Source organism: Mus caroli, chromosome 4 (assembly GCF_900094665.2).
Source record: "Mus caroli chromosome 4, CAROLI_EIJ_v1.1, whole genome shotgun sequence".
NCBI classification, from domain to species: Eukaryota; Metazoa; Chordata; class Mammalia; order Rodentia; family Muridae; genus Mus; species Mus caroli.
Genome location: NC_034573.1, coordinates 145329488 through 145351618, shown reverse-complemented (window position 1 = coordinate 145351618; position 22131 = coordinate 145329488). Strand labels below are relative to the sequence as shown.

The 22131-nt window shown below is 48.0% G+C and overlaps 1 protein-coding gene across 4 annotated transcripts in view; it reads right to left on the bottom strand.

Annotated features, from left to right (window-relative positions):
- The window catches only part of Cfap74 (cilia and flagella associated protein 74), a 57745-nt gene that overhangs the window by 25905 nt on the left and 9709 nt on the right, over positions 1 to 22131 (bottom strand). For all 4 annotated transcript variants that reach the window (XM_021160961.2, XM_021160964.2, XM_021160963.2 and 1 more), the window contains exons 3-18: positions 20706 to 20781; positions 20411 to 20554; positions 19061 to 19159; positions 17460 to 17564; positions 17022 to 17195; positions 16393 to 16503; positions 15775 to 15877; positions 14957 to 15114; positions 13682 to 13877; positions 12376 to 12537; positions 10432 to 10605; positions 9737 to 9855; positions 5017 to 5083; positions 4690 to 4779; positions 2233 to 2397; positions 753 to 888 (exon numbers count right to left, since the gene is read on the bottom strand). In XM_021160961.2, the coding sequence (XP_021016620.1) occupies positions 753 to 888; positions 2233 to 2397; positions 4690 to 4779; positions 5017 to 5083; positions 9737 to 9855; positions 10432 to 10605; positions 12376 to 12537; positions 13682 to 13877; positions 14957 to 15114; positions 15775 to 15877; positions 16393 to 16503; positions 17022 to 17195; positions 17460 to 17564; positions 19061 to 19159; positions 20411 to 20554; positions 20706 to 20781 (2079 nt within the window). The remainder of the gene's footprint in view (positions 1 to 752; positions 889 to 2232; positions 2398 to 4689; positions 4780 to 5016; positions 5084 to 9736; positions 9856 to 10431; positions 10606 to 12375; positions 12538 to 13681; positions 13878 to 14956; positions 15115 to 15774; positions 15878 to 16392; positions 16504 to 17021; positions 17196 to 17459; positions 17565 to 19060; positions 19160 to 20410; positions 20555 to 20705; positions 20782 to 22131) is intronic.

Below are 22131 nucleotides of genomic sequence, written 5' to 3'. Positions count from 1 at the left end.
AGGGAGGGAGGGAGGGAGGGAGGGAGGAAGGGAGACAGGTAAACGATGAGACAAGCCCTGGCAGGGTCACAGGGCAGCCAGCAGGCTTCATTACAGTCAGGGTCAGTGCCTTCACAAGGTACTTGTTTTTCCACTCAGCACCAGGATTGTTCAGTTTTAAAAACTGTCCCTGTATATCATCACTACTTCTGTGCGGTGTGAACCAAGAACCCTCCTCAGAGCCTGGTTGCCCTGATAAACACCCTGCACCAGCAGGGAGCATATGTGGGGCCTTCAAAGCCCTCAAACCTGCACACCCTGTGTCCAGGTGTCCATAGCTGTCCATAGCTGGGACTTCTGTTGATGCTGTTAGATTAAACACAAATAGAATTCCAATGCACACTGCACCCAGTGCACATTGGCACATCTGAGTACTTTTGAGTACTTTTTATATTTACTGTCTCATAACTGAAGCCCCAAGAAAACTCTGCACCTTGTCTCCCAGCGCCACTCGGGTCACAGGCCTGTTGGTCTTTAGTTGAGACCCTGGCTCTCTGGTCCTTCTGGTTGACCAGAAGGTGGTGTGGCTGTGCTGAGAGTGGCTCCTGGGTGGCTTACCTTTGGGAGGCCCTTGTGTCCATGCCAGCCCTCTTCGTTGCCTATTCAGTATGCATATGAGGCCAAGTGTCCTGGCTGGCTCAGAAATCAATGCAGGAAGTTTGAGGTAGGTGCCTCTTACTTACAAGGTAACACGCGAGTCTCCCAGCCCTTACCATCCAGCTGCTTCTCAGAATCTTTCAGGCTCTGGAGGTCCACTAGGGAAGAGTCATTGACTTCAAGCTGCTGCTCAGAAAGGCTGGTCATGATCTTCTCATATATAATTTTTTCCTCACAGGTGAAGAGGCTGCTCTGAAAGGAAGGTTAGTGTCTTCAGTGCCCATTCAACTTTGCAGATACCCTTGTCCCAGGAGAAGATACAATGTATCTGTTTCCAGGGCTCCTGGACCCATGTGTCTATGGCTCTCATTCAGTCTATCCTAGGTCATTAGGCCACAGCATCAACTTGCCTAGGCTAAGAATGACTATTTAAGCTTAGCCAACCTGGCTCCTCTCTGTTATCAGCATCTATGCTCTATCATAGATCCCTCCCACCTGTGAGCAGCTGAGTCTGCCCTCTATACGTTCTACTCCGTCATTTGTCCTGAGGCTGACTCTGCTCTCGCCTGGGTTGAGCTGACTATCCTTTCTCTACAGGTGGTTGGAGGCAGAGCTTCTAGATGCCTGGGAGCCTCCTGAACAACCCATCTTCCTGCCCAAAGCAAGCCTGGTTCCCAGTCTCCCCGTTCCACCTGCCTTGCTCCCTGGTTCCTTCCCCCACAGCAGCTCGCCACTCATCCTGCCTTGGCCACAGCCGCCCTGTTTGCCCTGCCATCTCTTGGGTGAGATTCTTTCTGGGGTCTTTGTTGGAGCACTTGAGCAGAGCCAATAGGATCCTTCCATGCTTCTCAAAAGACTGCTCAAATATTTTAGAAGCATCTGGGGAAAGGTACATACATCTCCTTTTGTTCACCTTCCCTGAATGATCTCCACAATTCATGAGCATGGTGAGCTCATTTCTTGAGTACGACTCCACCTCCCCGCCTCCCCGCCCCGCCCCCATTCCCCACCCTGAGGCTGTTGCCGATCAGATCACTACAGCTCCTGCACAGTCTTCTTGGAAAAAGGCAAAAAGTTCTTTTTGAGCCTTGGGAAGATGGCTGTGGCCTCTCATGGAGCTGTCTGATTGGATTCTACCTCCATTCTGCTGCTGTAGCCCCTGAAGTCAGACTGCATGTGTGTCTAACGTTCTGCTCTCAATGACTTGAGGCTATCTTGACATTTCCCTCTCCCTCTCCCCCACCGCCCATTTGCTGACAGCCTTATTTGCTCATCCTTTTTTTGTTGTTTTTGTTGTTGTTGTTTTCTTCAAGATAGGGTTTCTTTGTGTAGTCCTGGCTGTCCTGGAACTCACTCTGTAGACCAGACTGGCCTCGAACTCAGAAATCCGCCTGCCTCTGCCTCCTGAGTGCTGGGATTAAAGGCGTGTGCCGCCACGCCCGGCTGCTCATCCATTTTTATACATGAGAGGTTGTACGCATCCTGTTCTTACATGCTTCGAGGTTGTGCTGGGATCCATGTGAGGTTGTACACATGGCCAGGAGGCTTCCCACCCTGTCCTTGGTAATCATGGTCAGAGGCTGACAGAACACTCACTATTTTCATGGCGGGCTGGGACTCATCCATCTCATAGAACTCAGAATCGGGGAGAAACTTGAATTTGGTGCCCAGGCCCCCGACATTGGTCAGTGTGATGATCCGAGATGTGGTCTCACCCACCACGTAGGTTCCAAACTCAATGAGCTCCTTGTCAAGGGACAGCTGCCAAAGAACACAAGTGTAAGCCATGGTGGCCTCTCAACTGGCTGGATCCTCAGTCACAAAGGGAGGATAGGCCCTTGCAGGAATGGTGGACCAGAGGACCCAATATCTCATTAGGAGAAGGTTTCCTCTCCTGAATATCATATGCAGTCCCAAGAAGCCGGGGGAAACCTGACTCTTCCCCTTCACGGGGATGCCTGCATTCGACTCTGGTCAGGACAGGAGGGGTTTCATGGGCCTCTGTGCACTGTACATCGGGGACAAAGCCTGCTTAAGAAATCACAGACTCATAGTAACCAGTGAAACTTGGGGCTCCTGTGTCTAGTTTTAAGAAACCAGCAGCTCCCTGATTGAGAGATGACAATAATTCAAAGAGCGGAGAGTATGGGAGTGGTGGACAAGCTGACAGCTGTCACTCCTGGTTGAGGTAAGCTGTGGAGCAGATACAGGGCCTGGAAAGTGCTAGTTTTCAGAGTGGGACTGTGTCATTCATGGCCTCCGTGGCTATAGGCTGCAGATTTTCTGTGCTCAAGCTGAGTGCACCATGCCTGGGTGTCACCATGGTTCCACAAACGGCCATCTCTCACAAGTCTGTTTTGGGACACTGAATCTAAAGCCAGGGCTCCACCTGCACTACCTCTTTCCAGAGACGTGACAATGGGGCACTGAGACAGGCAGACCAACGTGTAAAACAGAGTAGTCCAGACTCAGGCCAGAGAGGCAAGGCCACGGGTGCCCACCACTGATGACTGGCAAGGGCTGCCACTTTCCCCACTCGAGACAGAGCTCTGACTATTTTTGCAGCCCACCCTAGATCTGCCCTCTTCTATAGGTGGGCCTCGGTGTCTGTGACAGGAACTTGGCACACAGCAGGAGCAAGTGTGGGACCCATGACGCACAGAGCACCAGCTTCCTCAAAATGGTTCCTACTTATAGGGAGGAGAGAGGATTAAAGGTGGGAGGGACTTGAAGTAATCCCAATGTACTCTAGACACGTAGGAAAGTGGTATAACTACTTCTGCTTTATTTTATGCACGAGTGTTTTTCCTGCATGTGTGCATGCACACGCATGCCCGCGGAGTTCAGAAGGCATAGCACCATGTGGGCGCTAGGAACATCTTTGAGAGCAACAAGCAAGTAGTTTTAAAATCTAATTTGACCTAGTATCTAATTTAAAGGAACACAGGGGACATCGGGGACACAGTGACTGTGATAACGGGGGGGGGGGGAGGGCAGTCACACAAACACACAGTGTTCTAGAGTTGGCCGAGTAAGGCTTTATGGCCCAGCACTGGAGAAGGGGCTGCTATTCTAGGTCAAAAAACATCAAATGTAAGGCAGTGCATCAGAAGTAACTGCTCTGTAAAGGGCAGTGTGTGAACAGTGGATACTTTGGCTATGGCTGGTGACAATCAGGAGCTGTGTTAGTCCTGCTGGTGTGACGCAGACTCTTACCTCAGCTCTCTGCCCTTTCTTCCACCTATCACACGGGAGAAGCCCTGTCTCTGCCCCACTGGTTTTGAACTTGTACGTGTGCCCGAATTTGGCCAAAAAATCCCTGGGAGATGTGTAGTACTGCTGGTACTGCTGGCTTTGATTTCTATATGTCCAGCCATTTTCCATGAGAACTTCATGCTAGACAGAGGCTAGAAGTTACTCTCAGAAGGCCATGGTGAGATGTGGGGGCAGAGCCCCCGACCCTGCACAGCCCACGCTTGTCATATCATAGTAAACCTGTGACAGGCTTATAAGCCTTTGTGGGACTAAAGTCATGTTGCAGTCTGTTGCAAACACTGAGTCTGTGTGCTGTGCTGTGTCACTGGAAAGACATGATGGTATGGTGGGATCTGTGTTTCTTAAGGGTGTTGAGTCTGATGTTGGTAATTTCCTATGAAGTGGTCCCACAACAATAAGCTGTGTAAAGATGAAGCCAACATGGCAGTGTTGAACTTTCCAATGAAGGTAGTGAGCATATGGAAATTCATCGCATGATTCTGTTCTTCATTAGGTTTAAAATTTTACTCACAATGAAAATGTCTGGAAACCAGTAGTGGTGGTGTACATCTTTAATGTCAGCAGTCAGGAGGCAGAGGCTGGTGGATTTCTCTGAGTTTGAGGCCAGCCTGGTCTACACAGTGAGTTCAAGGACAGCCAGAGATGCATAGTGGGACCCTGTCTAGAAGTAGAGGTAGAGGTAGAGGTAGATATACTTCTGTGGTGGAGTTCCGGCCTCATGTCCTCAGTACTCCAAGGCCCTCACCCTGGAGAGAGATTCAGGGAATTGAAACTTACAGAACATTTTTTCGTTGAACATTTCAGTGGAACAGAAAAACTGCCCGTCTGAGCCAAAAACGAGACACTTCCTTCCAGATCTTTATTTATCTAAAAAAACAAAGCAATCTCAGTCACTGCTACTTGTCTAGTAGACCCCAGGGGAAGAGTCCCAAAGTGCTCCACATGAGCAAATCCTGAGGAAACACATGTCACAGCCTTCAGGAGTCCCTCGGGTCAGATCAAACCTGGCTTTATTCCACCAGCATTGCAGAATGATGCTGAGTTTGCTGTTGTTGTTGTTAACCTAGAAAAAAAGCCAGCACCCCTCTGTGACCTTTGACTTACCATAGGTTTGAAGGTGACAAGGACTTCACAGGACATGCCAGCTGACATGGGACCAGGGGGTTCAAAGCTGCAGAAACAGGGATTCACAGCACACGGGTAGTTAGGTCACTGTGGAAAGGAGATACTCACTCCATACTCAGCTGGGACTTTTGTAGTGTTTTCTCTGTCTGTTCCAGGTACCACACTGAGCTAGCTAGTTTTATGTCAAATTAACACAGGATCGAGTTATTTGAGAGATAAAAACCTCAATTGAGAAAATGCCTCCATAAGATCCGGCTACAAGCAAGCCTGTATGACATTTTATCAGTGATTGATGTGGTGGCCCTAGCCCATTGTGGGTGGTGCCATCCCTGGGCTGATGATCCTGGTTCTATAAGAAAGCAGGCTGAGCAAGCCATGATCAGCAAAGAGAGTAAGCAGCACCCTCCATGGTCTCTGCATCAGCTTGTGCCTTCAGGTTCCTCCCGTCTGATTTCCTTTGATAATGGACTATGGTGTGGAAGTGGGGGGGAAATAAACATTTTCCTCCCCAGCCTGCTCTTGGTTACGATGTTTTATCCCAGAAGTAGAAACCTGAGCTGAGATAGTGCCTCTGCTGGGTTGCACTGGCAGCCCCAGACCTGCTGTGCTCCCTTCTGACTGCATCTTCTGGGTGAGTGAAAGGGTCTTCCTACAAAATTCCTAATATCAGGCATATATATATATATATATATATATATATATATATATATATATAAAATATATATATATATATATATATATATATATATATATATATATATATATATAAAATATATATATATATATATATATATATATATAAAATATATATATATATATTTTTTTTTGGTTTTTGGTTTTTCAAGACAGGGTTTTTCTGTGTAGTCCTGGTTGTCCTGGAACTCACCAGGCTGGCCTCAAACTCAGAAATCTGCCTGCCTCTGCCTCCCAAGTACTAGGATCAAAGGCGTGTACCACCACCGCCAGGCATCAGGCATATTTTTACAATGTTGGATTTTACATAATTTGCATGGCTTAGAAATACACAAAAACTTACTATTTGCTATACAAGAATGAGGACCAGAGTTCAACTCCCAGAACTCTAGAAAAAAGCCAGGTGTGGTGATATGAGCTGTATTCACAGGGGGGTGGGGGTGGGGCGGAGGGTTAGGGTTAGGGGAGACAGAGACAGGAAGATCCCTGGGCCCTCACCCTACAGACAAAATGGTAAGAATCCAAGGCTATGTACATGTGGGATGTTCATGAACCAATGCAGTGAGAAGCAGGGCCAAACTCTTAAGAACATACATGATAAAGTATTGACACCATTTCATGATTGAATGGAGCTTCTAAAAGGCATGTGGTAAAATAGGAAAGTCATAAAAATACAGAGTTATGGGCAGGAGGAAAGAAAAGGACACTGTTAAGAAATGCCAGCTCATCTGAAAAAGAACTAGGAATTTTTAGAAACGAGAAAGTACTGAAACAAGACACACAGTCAGCAGTTTCTGCAGCCAGCTAGACACAGCTGAAAAGACCAGTAAGCTGGGGACATCACATACACTCCCCGAATAGGCAGAGAGTGTGAAGCAGGTGCTATAAGGACAGGGAGGCTGGAATGTGAAGGCGAAGGCTCCGCATGGGAGAAGCAGGGCAGAGAGTCATGGGGAGAGGTGACAAACAGGGAGAGATGATATTTGCCGGCTAGGAATAAGACATTTCTAGAGCTGCTCAGAGATATGAACCTCAGATCCAAGATGTACAGTGAATCTAAAGAGAATCAAACGATTCGGGCATGCTGAAGTAGGGGCTCCAGGACACAGGGCCAGGAACACTCTAGACAGACACAGCTACAACAGCAAAAGAAATCAGAAGGCAGCTGGGCAGTGGTGGCACACGCCTTTAATCCCACTTTAAGCACCTGGGAGACAGAGGCAGGTGGATTTCTGAGTTCGAGGCCAGCCTGGTCTTCAGAGTGAGTTCCAGGACAGCCAGGACTGCACAGAGGAACCATCTCAAAAAAACAAAACAAAACAAGCTGAGCAGTGGTGGTGCACACCTTTAATCCCAGCACTTGGGAGGCAGAGGCAGGCGGATTTCTAAGTTCGAGGCTAGCCTGGTCTACAGAGTGAGTTCCAGGACAGCCAGGGCTATACAGAGAAACTCTGTCTCGAAAAAAACAAAAAACAAAAAACAAAAAAAAAACAAAAACAAAAACAAAAAAAAAAGAAAGAGAGAAAAGAAAGAGAGAAATCAGAAGACAGAAATGGAGAGAATAGAGAATCTTTAATCCAGGCCTGGGAAGGAGGGCTTTGTGGTAGCTGAGGTAATGGTAACCACCTAACCTGGGTCTTCCATACACTCTTCCGAAATCATACAGGCTCAGAAGCAAGTGACTCATCATGCTAAAAGACAGAGAAGCTCTCAGGTCTCAAATGGACATGGTGAGTAAAAAACAAAACAAAACAAAACAAAACAAAACAAAACAAAACAAAACAATTTTTAGCAATATTCTCTCCATGCAAGCACTTTGCAGATAGCTAGGAGATTCTACAAATTTCCAGAAAGAGGGAAGAGAACCAAAGATGCTACTGGCCACTTCCACTCAGTTCCCAGGAGGACAGCACCTCTCAGGTGGGAAGTACCTATCAGAGCTCTGAGAGCCAGTGCTGCTCAAGGAAAAACGATAAAGCAATGTAGTCCCCTAGGAGCAGCCCCATGAAGACATCTTGAAAGGGAGCCCTGGTGTAGAGGGATTTCAATCCAGGAACATGGCTACTCTGGCTGGAATACAGACTCACCGTTAGTACACACCTTTAATCCCAAACTATGAAGGTAAAGTTAGTTTGTAGAAGGAAGTACCCATGTTTGAAAGTGATGTCTATTTGAGAGGCAAAGTGATGAATTAGAGAAAGTTTTGACAGAATAGGATATGCCCAACTCTCATCAGAACAGAGAGAAAGATAGACTACTTAAGAGAGAGCAGTGTAGAAAGAGAGGAGGGGAGATTAAAGTTTTACCAGGATAGTTGTACAGAGACAGGTTGGAGAGAGAGAGAGAGAGAGAGAGAGAGAGAGAGAGAGAGAGAGAGAGAGAACAAGAGAACTTGCCAGAGAATCAGAAGGAGCCAGAAGATAAGGACATATTGCCAAAGTTAGTATGAGGTCAAGCAGAGCAATTCAGTCAGATGCTGAGAGAAGCCAGTTTGAATCAGTCAGTGCAGAGAGGAGTTTGAGTCACAACAGCAGAGTTGACCAGCTATCCAGAGTTCAGAAAGAGCTAGAAAGAGTGAGCTTATTCAGCTCTAAGTCTCAGGCCAAAAACATTCTAGGCCTAGAGAAGACTGTACCGAGGCTAGACGCTCCCAGGACTAGGCCTAGGTTAGCAGATGGAGGCTGTAAACCTCTGAGATGACAAATACCTCAGGAAAATAAAATAATTTTTCCACCCTGAACAGAGGAGTCCCCATTTTAGAAATTGTGTATCACACACAGTGACAGATGTGGCTGCTAGGCGGCCTGAGCTATGAACTGACCTGCCTATAATCTGGATACAGTGAAACACAACTGTTTCCGAGAGGAGTCTGCTTAGGGACGGGGCTGTATATAAGCCTGCGCCTCTTGTAAACTGTAATCCAGAGAACCAGCATCCTGTGTGAGGTGTGTTTCTTGAAAAGGGCCATTAAAGCAAGTTTGAACTCATGGATTTTTATAGAAATAAGTTTTCTTGGACCAGAGAGATAGCTCAGCAGTTAAAACTACATAACTGCTCTTCCAGAAAGCCCTAGTTTGATTTCTAGCACTTATCTGGCAGCTTAAAACTACCTGAGACCTAGCTACACAACTGTAGTGTCAGCTCTTTGGGAACTGAGGCAGGAGGATTGAAGGTTTGAGAGCAGCCTTATCTGGCAGCTTAAAACTACCTGAGACCTAGCTACACAACTGTAGTGTCAGCTCTTTGGGAACTGAGGCAGGAGGATTGAAGGTTTGAGAGCAGCCTGGTCTACATGATGAATACAGGTCAGCTACAAAGCAAGACCCTGTTTCAAAAACAACAAAAAGGAAAAAAAATGGAAAAATAGAAAAGAAAGATGAAGGTCAGATGCTGAGCAACAAAATGGAGTGTCAAAAATGTTGCAAGGTAGGAGGGGTGGTGTCGGATGGAGAAGCAGCAAGCATCAAAGGGAACCGCAAAACACACACCAAAAATGCCAGCAAAGAAGTGACAGTATGTCCACTAGAAGAGTCCAAGAAGAAGAAGAAAATTGAAAAACTAGCACAAAAAGAAAAAGTAAATTATGGTTCAGAAAAGCAGTCTTGTGCCGGGCATGGTGGTGCACGCCTTTAATCCCAGCACTCGGGAGGCAGAGGCAGGCGGATTTCTGAGTTCGAGGTCAGCCTGGTCTACAAAGTGAGCTTCAGGACAGCCAGGGCTATACAGAGAAACCCTGTCTCGAAAAACAAAAACAAACAAACAAACAAAAAAAAAAACAAAAACAGAAAAGCGGTCTTGAAATCTTCATAGTGAGAGAGCATTCCAGCTGCCAATGGGGACTCATTTGCAGCCAAACACAACACACAGTGAAGGTGTTAGAAGACTTAGGCAGCCCATCTGAAAGCTTGGTCATGTGTTCAGAGGAACTGGGCTGGTCTCTGTGCCCTCTCCATTTCTTTAAGGCAAGCTGGCCCATGGTCTCATGCCCAGACTCTGAAAGACTTACTCAATGTGGATGAAGTCCTTCAGGTTCTCCTCCACACCCACCAGCTTACAATAGTTGATTGTGTAAGTAGCATTGATCAACGTGATTTTCTTCTTGTACACTTTGCCAATATCAAAGTCCTGCAGAGATAGAGAGGGCAGCCCCCAAGAAAGATTCAAGAAATGGTCATGGGAAGAGGGGTCTACCCTGGTGCTGACTCAGGAGAGGTTAAGGATCCTGAGGTAGAAAAGTTTTCCCTTGGGTCATGATGCCCACCTTGAGGTCTGAGGAGGACAGGGAAGGGCCTACCTCATGAGAACTTTCTCCTCAGCAGGATATGAGTTTTATGGGGGACTGGTTGGGTGGGAGAGAGGACGGAAGCACCGGCTGTGTATCTTAGTCTACCCTCTGTAAATGCTAATATTAGCTAGATGGTGGTGGGTGCTGGGTCCTTGGGGCACCTCATGAGAAGGTGGAATTTGCCAAGCAGAAGGGGCCTGCCTAACAGGTAATTATGCTGTTGTTTTCCTTCTCAGAAGTCCAGGCCCCTGTCATGGAGGGCCCAGGTGCTTCCTGTTCCTTCTGCTGTAAACCCAGCCCTGCACACCAGCCCCAAAGCTAAAGACTTTTCTGGGTTTCCCATGGTGGAAACAGAAAGCATCAGAGGCAGGAGAGTGACAACAGGCTTGCTTTGCTGTCCACCCCTCAAGGCTCACCTTGAAGTGGATGACCTCAGGCTTGCTGTTGAATGGGCGGCCCTTGAACTCCCGACCAGATACCACCTGCTTTTGAACCACCCCACTGCGCAGCTGCTCCATAGTCCGAGCCAGGATATCCTTTTCCATCTTACTTCCGCCCACAGGTTTTCGTTCCATGTCCTCCTTGGGCACCTTGAGTTCAAACAGACAGAGGTCCATGGTTGTTCAAAGCCCCATAGTGAACAAAGTGCAGGACCTAACCTGGCAAAGAAGGAGAGCTTGCACCCAGGAGACTGCTCTGAGGGACCCCAGAGTGAGAGAGACAGAGACAGAGAGAGACACACGCAGAGACAGACACAGGCAAAGAGAGGCAGAAACACACACAGAGACAGAGAGACAGAAACAGAGACACAGAGACAGAGACACACACAGAAAGACAGAGAAACACAGAAACAAAAACAGAGGGAGACACAGAGAGAGACACACAGAGTCAGAGAGAGACAGAGAAGCAGAGAGTAGCAGGGACAGAGATGGCAGAGATGGACAGAGACACAGTGACAAAGACAGAGAGAGACACACAGAGTCAGAGAGGCACAGAGAAGCAGAGAGTAGCAGGGACAGAGATGGACAGTCCAAGATGGACACAGTGACAAAGACAGAGAGAGACACACACAGAGGGGGAGAGACAGAGAAAGAGACACAGAGGGGGAGAAAAGCAGAAAGAGGTAAGACTCCCTGAGCAGCAACAGCAGAAACTACTGTTTTAGATTATTGAGTCAGGGCAAAGGAAGACTTGGGCAATTCTGCAGGACACAGTTTTCTTGAATGGCAATGTTAGTGCAAATCAGGCAACCTCACTAACTAATGTTAGCAATTGGAAAAAGTGTAATCCAAGATGGGCCTAAAATTTTCCTTTTGACAACTGTGTGAAGTCTGCCTGAAGACCCTGGGCATCCAGGCCACTGGTTGGATTTCTCCCTGATTTTCCGGGGTAGAGAGTGCCTGGTGCCTGCCTAGGCCCACCACCTTTCTGCTGAATTTAAACGGAATGGCTAACCCAGCCTTCTTTCTTCATTTCTTCTCTAGAAGCAGGAGAATCAAATCTCTCTGCTCTGGTAGTGATGCTAACTAATGCTTACAGAAGCTGAGAGGAGTCTGCTTAGGGACGGGGCTGTATATAAGCCTGCGCCTCTTGTAAACTGTAATCCAGAGAACCAGCATCCTGTGTGAGGTGTGTTTCTTGAAAAGGGCCATTAAAGCAAGTTTGAACTCATGGATTTTTATAGAAATAAGTTTTCTTGGACCAGAGAGATAGCTCAGCAGTTAAAACTACATAACTGCTCTTCCAGAAAGCCCTAGTTTGATTTTTAGCACTTATCTGGCAGCTTAAAACTACCTGTGACCTAGCTACAAGACATCTGACACCTCTGGTCTCCATGAGTGCCTGTGGGTACGTGCACAGTAAAAATAAAATACTTTTTAGAAAGAAGTATTTCCTCAGTAGTAAGCAGAGCGACACAAGCCCGCCTTGGGAGCCTTCCAGCACCTCTGTTGCTCCAGGCTATGTGCAGCAGTACATGGCTGAACCCTGCACCCCAGTGAGAAGAGTCTAGGAGTGTGGGATCATCAGGCACATCCCAGCTCTGTCTCTCTGCCTCTGTCTGTCATGGTTTTTTGAGACAGGGTTTCTCGGTGTACTAGAACTTGCTCTGTAGACCAGGTCGGCCTTGAACTCAGAGATCTGCCTGCTGCTGCCTCTATTGGAGGCATGCACCACCACTGCCTGACACAGGCCATTTCTCTTAGAGATTATGGAAAGGGGAGAAGGACCTAGAGTTTGGAGGAGGCAGTGACTGGTACAGAATGGGGCATGAAGGTGGGCAATTACATCTGGGAATCTGGAATCTCAGTGTGGCTCAGGGTGACCCCCCTGCCGAGGACCTGTTGGAAGAAAGCTGTTACCTGGTATGACTGGTATGACTCTTTGTTCCAAAGCCCTGAAATATCTGGTTCAGCCAGTACCTCTTCCTCTGTACTGATGCTTCCTAGGTCCACTTGAACAGACTCACTAGAGATGGCTTTTATTACACACACAGTCTTTGGGTATAATAGCAGCTCATGCTCCTGCCAGCAGAAGAGCAAATGCAGTAAGACACATGTATTACAGAATGGACTGTGTGCTGTGTGCAGCTGAGCCGGACAGCACACGCTCATCGCAGAGTGTGGAACCTGGATTACCAAATGCCCTCCTATAGTGTTCAGCAGAGACCACTGCAAAGTCTTGTTCATGGGAAAATAGTGTGAGTCATGAATACTTGTGATTTTTCTCTACTGTTTCTTTCTTCTACGGCAGCCATGCTCAATGTGCTGAATTTTTGTGAGGGACGGCACACCAACCCCGGGAAAAGACGGCTGTCTTGGCTTTGTTGGAGCGGTGGGGGTTGGGGGAAAACCGGGGCCTTCCCTCCTGGAGGTAAGGTGCTCACTGTGAACCCTGGGATGTGTTCCCAGTAGAATAAAGCTGTGGGGCAGGAACATTAGAAATGTGACAGGGAAGGCCACTCAGAACAGAGGTTGCAGAAAGTATGTAGAATGTGCCCCCAAGGGAGGACAGTTGCAAAGGACTGATGGGCCCCATGGTGGAAGTGGCTGGGAGGTAGAGGCCCCACCTGGCCAAGAGAGACAAGAAACAGAAAACAACCTGTGGTGTGTCACTGAAACACAAAGGAAAATGCTTCAGAGGCCAAAGACCAGGTAGCCCAAGAACGGGGCTCATGTAGGGTACAGGGCGCTGGGTTACAGGACAGCCAATGTCCTTACACCATACCCTCAAGGAGAGGAAAGGTAGAGACAAATTTTCCCAACTCGGGATGTGGACTACGTAGGCAATGTTTCAGATCAGGCCTTTAGTGTGAGTGAGCGCAATATTCAGCATTCAGGGAGACACTAGGAACACCTGGCAGTGGTGTGATACCATGTGTATGGACTGGCTACTCACATCCTTCCACATGAGGCTGTCTCCACATTGTATGCAGGGATGGAGGAGGGACTTTGCCCTGTCACACAGACAGGCAGCTCTGTAGGGCTGCAGTAGTACCGTTGGCCAATGTGAGGAACTTACATGAGGGAGAAGAGGACCCTGGTGGGCCTCACAGGGCCATGGACCTGGGGACAGGGGACAGCCTTCTCTTCCCAGCTGAACCCTCAGCCCTCCCACCTGCAGTGTCAAGAGCCTGACCTCAGCTTGAAAGGGCAGCTTCCTACACACCTGCTGGCTGGTCAGCACACTCTTCCCCTCGCAAAAGTCAGAGATGTACTGCCAGGTCTTGTCTCTCAGAGTCCGGCGGTTTATGGGTTTAGAGAGAGGATGCTGTCTCCTTTTCCTTTGTTCTTCCTCAGCTTCCTCTTTCAAAATCCGACTTACAATCTCCTGCTTCCGGAGTTTCTGCTCCTCTTCAAAAGCCCTGTGGGAGGCGCTTCTCAGACAAGAGCTGGTGGAGCACCTACAGGCTGGGCACTCAGTGGCTACTAGGGTTATGTATGGTACTCTTAGCTCTCTGGGAAGCCAAGAGCTCAGGTCCAGCTTAGGAGGGAAAAGTGACTGGAGGTGTGACTTCAACTCTCACCTCACCTTAACCCTCCCTGCCCTGTCCAGCTCTGCATTTGATCTGTCTAGTTTTGAAGTGTCTCACTTTGCCCAGTCTACAAGTCTCTACAGCAAACCCTGGCCCTCATGAGCCTCCCCACCCTAGTTTCTAGACTGGCTGCTGAGGAGTCCTTGGTGATACAAAAAGCAGGGCAACATGAGGGTGTGGTGACCTCTCACTCAGTCTCTGATTTTTTTTATAGCCATTCTCCCTCCCCCACAGTGGGGGAGGCACCACTCAGCAAACGATATATACCAAACACACATAGGCAGACTGACAGGACACATCAAAACTCTGGTGGCCATTGTAGAGTGTGTGTGTGTGTGTTGCATATTTGTGAGACACTATGATGAGGAGGATGCACTGTAGCAAGAAAGCTAGCAGGCAATATCCAAGCAGATTCTATGCAGTGACCAGCAGGGAACAGGGACTTGGGAGAAAGGGCTTGGCCCATCGGAATGAGATACCTTTAGGCAGAGACACCGAGAAACTGGTGTGTGGAAGGTGGAAAAATCCAGATATGAGGCAGGTCCCTTTGGAATCTCTGTGGGACCAAGCCTGGGGGAGACCAAAGAATGAAGCAGAAGGGTGATTTGTGAGAAGTGAGCCCCAGGCAAACCCCCAGGGTGGAGGTGGTCACAGGAGTTCAGGAAGCCAAGAGAAATGAGGAAAGATGTGTCCTATCCCCACTAAGGGCCTCTACATAAAGCCCCCAAGTGGCAGAACTCCCTGGAGACTTTTCTTGGGAGTTGGGGATGGAGTGCTGCAGTCCTCTCCCACAGCCCACATCAGCTTTACAGGAAAAGTCTGGGGAGGAATGAGCGTTGTTACTATCAGGTGATGCGTGCTGAGCCTTCCGGCTCTCTCTGTGCCCACTTCCCAGACAGGTGTCTCACCGTTTCTGGGCTTCTAGTTCCTGGTGCCTGCGTTGATGAAAAAGGTACTTGAAGGCATCTCCGCCTTGGGATAGGATCACTTCTTTCTCTGTAAGGGCCTTCTGCTTAGCCAGATCTGCCCTGGTTTGGCCCCATGCTTGGAACTTTTTTAGTGTTTCCTGGAAATAGGGAACTCTAAAGTCACAGTATCAGCATATGACACACACACACAACTTTGTATATACTCATATTCAGATATTTTCTTTGAATGGATGTCTTTAAATCAATGCTGAAGCATATGGGTCCCATAGTAGGCAGTTCAACACCCATAATTTTCCACGTGTTTCTCACCTAACATGCAGCCCTGGGCCAGCCCCCTGGGTCTAGAATTCTGTGCAGTGGTGTGTATGTTGATTCTGTGCAGCTGTGTGCATGTTGACCCTGTGCAGTGGTGAGCATATTGACTCTACAGTGGTGTGCATGTTGGCCCTCTCCTATTGGTTACCATGCCCTGAGTCTTCATGATGTGACCCACTCCTCCCTAACCCAGGTCTGAGCCCTCGTGCTGGCCCTCACACTGCCTTGGGCCCTGTGACCACTGTTGCACTGAGATGAGGCCCTCTCAGAACAGTGCTAAATTGTTCTCTTTCTGCTGGATCATGGTTTCTGTCTACAGTCCAGCTAGGAAGCCTGTGGTAGAGGCATGGTAAACCTTCAGGCTGAGCAGGCTGGCAGGCTCATGGCCAGAGCCCAAGGATAGAAGAATTCTGGCTCCTAAGAGCAAGACCCAGGGGGGTAGGTAGAAAGTTGGTTAGATATACTGGAGAGGCTGGTCCTACCCGACTGGCAGTGATGTTGTTCTTCAGGGACAGCACGGCATCCATGCGCCGTTGCATGTGCTTGCGTGACTCCATCTCTTCCTTCTGCTCTCGCTCACGAACTCTGCAGTAATGTGCATTTTATTTATTTTTTACTTTTGTCCAGCTGTTCTGGAACTTGCTATGTAGACTAAGCTGGTCCCAAACTCAGAGATCAATCAACCTGCCTGTCTCCTGAGTGCTGGAATTGAAGGTGTGTGCCACTATGCCTGGTGAAACGTGCACTTTCACTAGGGATGTGTGAGGCACTGCTGGCGATTACAGAGCTATAGGAGCCTTAGGTGTGATTACCTCTATAAACGCTGACAATGTGAAGATGCATGGGTAGGCTCTCTGTCAGGACTGTGCCCGTGAGACCCGACCCGTAGAGCTGGGATGTTCTCTACACTCTAGGGCTTCATTGTGTCTCATGCTCCTCTTGCAAATACAAATCGCTTCTTAAAATAAAACTGCAGATGTATTTGTTTCTGATAATTAGTTAATGACTTAATTAGAGGATCTCAAAGTTAAATCTAGGAACCCACATTCCTGTATTCCCTAAGGGCATTGATGGAAGAAAGATTTAAGGTGAGAACTCACCTTCCCAGAGAGGCCTTCAGGAACTTCACTGCGATTCTGTGGTTTCTCTGGGCATCTTCCACTAGCTTCTGATGTCTCAGCCCCAGCTCCTTTTGTGTATGCAAAGATTTCCTGCAGCGACACAAGCAGAAACAGGAATAAGTGTCACATATACTTGCCTGTCACAGATATTAAAGTGCAGCTGGGACCTCCAGTGTGAGGAAGTCACCAAAAACAGGGTTTGACCCAGGCTGGGCAGGAATCTGATAGGAGAAGAGATCAGCAAAGACGGTGGCATAAAGAGATAAGAGGGGCTTCTCTATCTTGAGAGAGCAGAATCTAGTAGCCCTGAAGTCCTTGGGGGTCGGTGGTTAAGCAGAGGTAGGACTCAGTGCTCTCTGAGGCTTGTGTAGGGAAAGGGGTATCCAGATGTGTGATGGAGCCAGAGAACAGCACAGCTGGAAGGAATAAAGGAATATGCAGAGGGAAGGTCTGATGGTGCAGGTCAGTGGTGACTGTGGGCACGTGACATGGAGCCATTGCAGGACCCATGGCATGGAAGCAAAGAGTGGAAACTGTGAGCTGGTTCTAGAGAGACTGGGTGTAGAACATGAAGGAACTGGCTATGGCCAGGTCTGGGTGGTGCTTACCGGGCCCTCAGCAGGCGGTTCCTTTCTGACTTCTCCATGGCTTCTCTTTCCCTTTGAAGCTGCTGAGCTGAGTGCACCTCAAGGCCCCTCTGTCTAGCTTCTGCCTCTTCTTCATGGTGCTTCCGGACATCCTCAAATTGCCCCTTCTGGATCTCAATGTGCCACATGGCATTCCTTGTGAAAATGGAACATTTGTTGTTTTAGTTTCTAAGATTATAAACAAAAGTGAGGAGACTGGAAAAACTCAGGGTCAAAGTTTTCCCTTCAGCTGCTTTAACATGTCACCTTTTCACTAATTCCTAAGCATCTAGAAAGTGAAAAGCAAATTATCCTTTATACTCCAATTAGGAACTGTCCCACAAACTGCTCTGAGGTCTGAGTCCTGGGTAAGTTAGCCAGGTGCTAACTTACAAATCTTTCAGGCTCTTGCAAACTTACTCGCTGTCCTTCAGCATGGCTGTGATTTTGGACTGCAGATCTTTCTCGTTCTCTAGCTCTGTTTGCAGGCGCCTGGATGCAGCCTGGAGACGGCCAATAGCAGCCCTGGAGAACAGCAACAGAATGGACCACAGGTCAGCACGATGGCCTTACTGATAAAGCTGAGGACAGCCTGGTGCTTTCCCTTGGCCATCCCTCACTCAGGAGGAAGTCCATCAGAAGCAGATGACCAGAGGTGAGGTCCTGGCTGTCAAGTAAGGCGCTTCCTACACCCATTTCCAGCTGGCCAAGTAGGACCAAGCTGGGCCTTGTCTGGGGCCTGTGGAGGTCGGAGGTTGGCTGAGTGGGGGGGGTTGTTTTTATCTCCACTCATGTACTCTCTGATATTGGCCTCTCACTTTCTCTTAGGAAACTAGAAGTCAAAGTCCTACTTGTCAGGCCTTGAGTTCAGGAAGAACTGGCACACTCCCTGAAACACTCCTGAGGCCTGGTACACTCCCTCAGAATTACTCTGAGCCTTCACTCTGTTCCTCTTCTTTCCTAGCATACAGCTCCTAGTGTGCCGTCTACTGTTGTTGAGGCCCAATCATACTACCAGATGCAAGCCTTTATGCAGGGTGAGCAGAGTCCTCCTCTCAGCAGTATGTTTAGAGGGAAAGCCGAAAGGCCTTGTCTTTGAGAAGTGCCTGAGAGCACGGGACATGGATGAAGTGATCCTGCATGTGTGTAGTGCTGGTGGGCACATTGTCCATAACTCATCAACTCATCGTTTATGGACACTGAGCTGCTGATCCACAGAATCAGATGGGGTTTTTAACCCCACAGAGGGCCAGGTGTGGTGGCTCAGTCTTGTGAGTCTAGCGAGTGGGGTTTGTGAGGCAGAGGACTGTGAATTTGGGGATAGGATAGACTTCAGAGTTAGAGTCTGTCTCTAAATAAATAAGTCAACAGATATAAACACTCTACAAATAAGCCATTTCCACCAGTGACCAATGCTACAACTTCCACTTCACGAGCTTCATGGACGCAGCCTTGTCTCTTCCCCGATCACAGCATCCTATACTAGCATTTCTGTTCTTTCCTTTGAGCGCTTGCGTGTGCACGGGTCCATGTGTGTCCATGTGTGTCTATGCATGTGCACTGTCACTTGTGTACATGCATGTGCTGAGACACCAACATCAGATATCTTCCTGGATCATTCTCTGCCTTATTCTTTTGAGACAGCCTCTGAATCTGAAACTCACAGATTTTGCTAGTCTCACCTTTGGACCCTCCTGTCTCTACTTCTTCTGTGTTGGGATTATTGGTATGCTCTGCACTGTTCTGCACATGGGGGCTAGGGTCAGATGCAGGTTCTCACTCTTGGGTAGCAAGCATTTCACCAACTGAGCCAGCTCCTAGACTGACATTTCTTCTTTGTGTTATATTGTCTGTTTGCCACCTGGAGAGATGCTATTTGCCTCTTAACTATCTGAACACAGCTGGAACTTAACACTATTCTTTGTTGAATGAGTGAATGAGCCTCTGAGATATGACACTGTCTTGACCATCATGGTCACACTTGGCTGCTCAACCTCCTTGTAGGCCACAGGATGACCTACATGTTGTTGGCTTCTTTCTCTGTGGCGATCTCAGCTGCCAAGCTCTCCTGCTGCTTGTTGAGGAGGTCCATTCTCTGACGACAGATACGCAGCTCCCCTCTAGAATATTGAAATAAGAATTGGCATAATGTTTTCCTAAGGTTCTAGCCTCAGAAGGGGCCAGTGGGGGCAAGGGAGGGAGAAAGCCTAGGGTCCAGGCCAAGGACTAATACTACTTTGTTTTTCTAGGGGTCTCTGACTCCATCAAGTCACAGGACTGGGGTATTTTCTAAAAACCCTGCCAAAGGGGCTAATCATGTAAATTTCTCCCAAAGGTGGTATGTCTAGGAAACAAAGGGAAACACAGTTAACATGAACTTGTATAAGCACAGGCCTGAGGAGCATGCAGCTACACATGGCTACAGCTCTTCATCAGCATGTTGCCACACAGACCAGAGCAGTTCCCTGTGTAGGCCTGGATGAAAGGCTCACTCCTGCTATTCAACTTTCACCTCAGCGGGAAGTGACAGAACACAACCTAAAGCATGAGTTCTAAAGGGCACCCAAAGGATGTCAGAACAATGCAACACGCCATTGCTGTTGGGTAAAATCCTATACCCACATGACATCAGGTGCTGATGTCATGAAGAAAGATACTTTTGTTTTTCAGAGACGCTGAAATAAGAGCAAGAAAAGCCGACCACAATGATCTAGGGGTGGCGTGAGGGGACAGTTGCCTCATACTACTGTCCAACTTTCCTGTGTGTTGGGGACATACTCAGTATTCAGCTGACTATGCTGGTAGGCCAAGTGCCAGGGAGCCAAAGCCAGCAGGGCCCTGAGAAGTAGCAGGTTATTCACCAAGAATAACCTCTGTCACACCTGAAATGTGCAGAAAAGAGATTTTCATGGAGGCCACAGCAGGACCCAGGAGCACCTTAGTTCTCTGGGAGCTTGTCTGGTCTGAGGGAGAGGGAAAGGAGGTGGAGCGCTCCCCATCTGTTCAGGCTTGTGAGGTTGCTCCCTGCACAGAGCTCTCAAGAAAACAAAAGGGGGACTGGAGAGATGGCTCAGCTGTTAAGAGCACTGACTGCTCTTCCAAAGGTCATGAGCTCAAATCCCAGCAACCACATGGTGGCTCACAACCATCTGTAATGAGATCTGATGCCCTCTTGTGGGGTGTCTGAAGACAGCTACAGTGTACTTACATATAATAAATAAATAAATCTTAAAAAGAAAGAAAGAAAGAAAGAAAGAAAGAAAGAAAGAAAGAAAGAAAGAGAAAGCAAGCAAGCAAAAGGCAGGACCTCCCACACGGATGCTGTGCCACGGAAGGTGTGGCCAGCCACGGGTTTTCAGCAGGGGGCTCACTTGGTCTTCTGGATGAACACGTCCTTTTCTTCATGCATCTTGTCTAGGAGGTTCAAGCTCTTCCGAAGATGAAACGCCTGGACTCGGTCTTTAGTGGTTGTCTTCCTCATTTTCTCGGCACCCTTGCTCTCCTTTTTTGCTGAACTTGACATAAAAAGATAGTACTTGCTTCACACACAAACCCTAATGCTCAGCTCGACCCTCGACTGCTCTCCACCCCGCAGCTCCACAGCCCACTAGACATGCAGCCTTCCTTCCTTCAAAGGAGGAATCTCCATGCATCTTGGTGAGTTACCTGTGGCTGCCTTCATCCTCTAGTCCCTCCGGAGGCCGTTCTACCTCAAACTCCAGATCCTCCAACTGGACTCTTTCTAGAAATCAAGGGAACAGTCAAAACAAAACAGAAACAACAAAGAGCCAAACCATAGTCAGCTATGTGTGGCGCCTCGGGCCTATTGCTTCGAGCGCAGAAAGGATAAAAGCAGAAGCCAGAATTCCAGGTCAGGTCTAGGAAGTCTGAGGTCATTCTGGGCTATGTGAGGCCCTGCCTCAAAATACAAAACAAAACAATATTGTCAAAAGATAAAAATACTGAGAGAGAGAGAGAGAGAGAGAGAGAGAGAGAGAGAGAATACACACACGTATCCAGGGAACTCTGGGCATCCTCAGTCACCCTTAGACAGTTTCCATGGTGATGCCAACATTTCCCTTTCCTTTTCCTTTCTTTTTCTTTTTCCTTTTCTTTTTCTTTTTTTTTTCCTAGAGCTGAGGAACGAACCCAGGGCCCTGCGCTTGCCAGGCAAGCGCTCTACCACTGAGCTAAATCCCCAACTCCTGCTTTCCTTTTTCTTTCCACTATTTGGTGGAGTTTGTGGTGGCCACAGGCCATGTACAATGCTGTGACTGTTCTCTGTTGATCTAGATACTATTGCAAGTTCATTGTTGCTTTTTAGAAGTGTTTCAGAGCCAGGCAGTGGTCCTTTAATCCCAGCACTTGGGAGGCAGAGGCAGGCAGATTTCTGAGTTCAAGGCCAGCCTGGTCTACAAGTGAGTTCCAGGACAGCCAGGGCTATACAGAGAAACCCTGTCTTGAAAAAACAAAAACAAAAACAAAAAAAAGAAGTGTTCAACTTTTCTTTTTTTCTCTTAGATAAGGTATTTGTAGCTTATGCTGCTAGCCTTGCCCTTGCCCCTGTCCTCCTGCCTCAGCTGGAGTTTCAAAGATGTTTCCACCAAACTGGACCAAGCCTGACGACTCAGTTTTTACGTTATTTATGACTTGGTTTTGTTTGAGACAGGGTTTCACTTTGTATCCTAGCTTGGTCTTGAACTCACATCAGTTCCCCTTGATTTGGCCTCTCAAGTAAAGACAGATGGTCTCACTGTGTAGCCTTGTCTTTCCAGGAGCTTGCTATGGAGATCAGGCTGGCCTCAGACTCACAGAGATCCACAGGTGTCTGTCTCTGGGGTGGGATTAAAGTTGTGTGCCAACATGCCTGGCCCAAGTTTGTTTATATATACACACACACACACATAGTAAATGTGGGTAGAAAGAAGTGGTAAAGGTTCTCTGAATCTCTAGTAAGTGTAGATATAGAAGGGTTCTCAAAAAACCTAAGGGCCAGCTAAATGGCTTAGCGGGTGTACTGGCTATTTTTGTGTCAACTTGACACAGCTGGAGTTATCACAGAGAAAGGAGCTTCAGTTGAGGAAATGCCTCC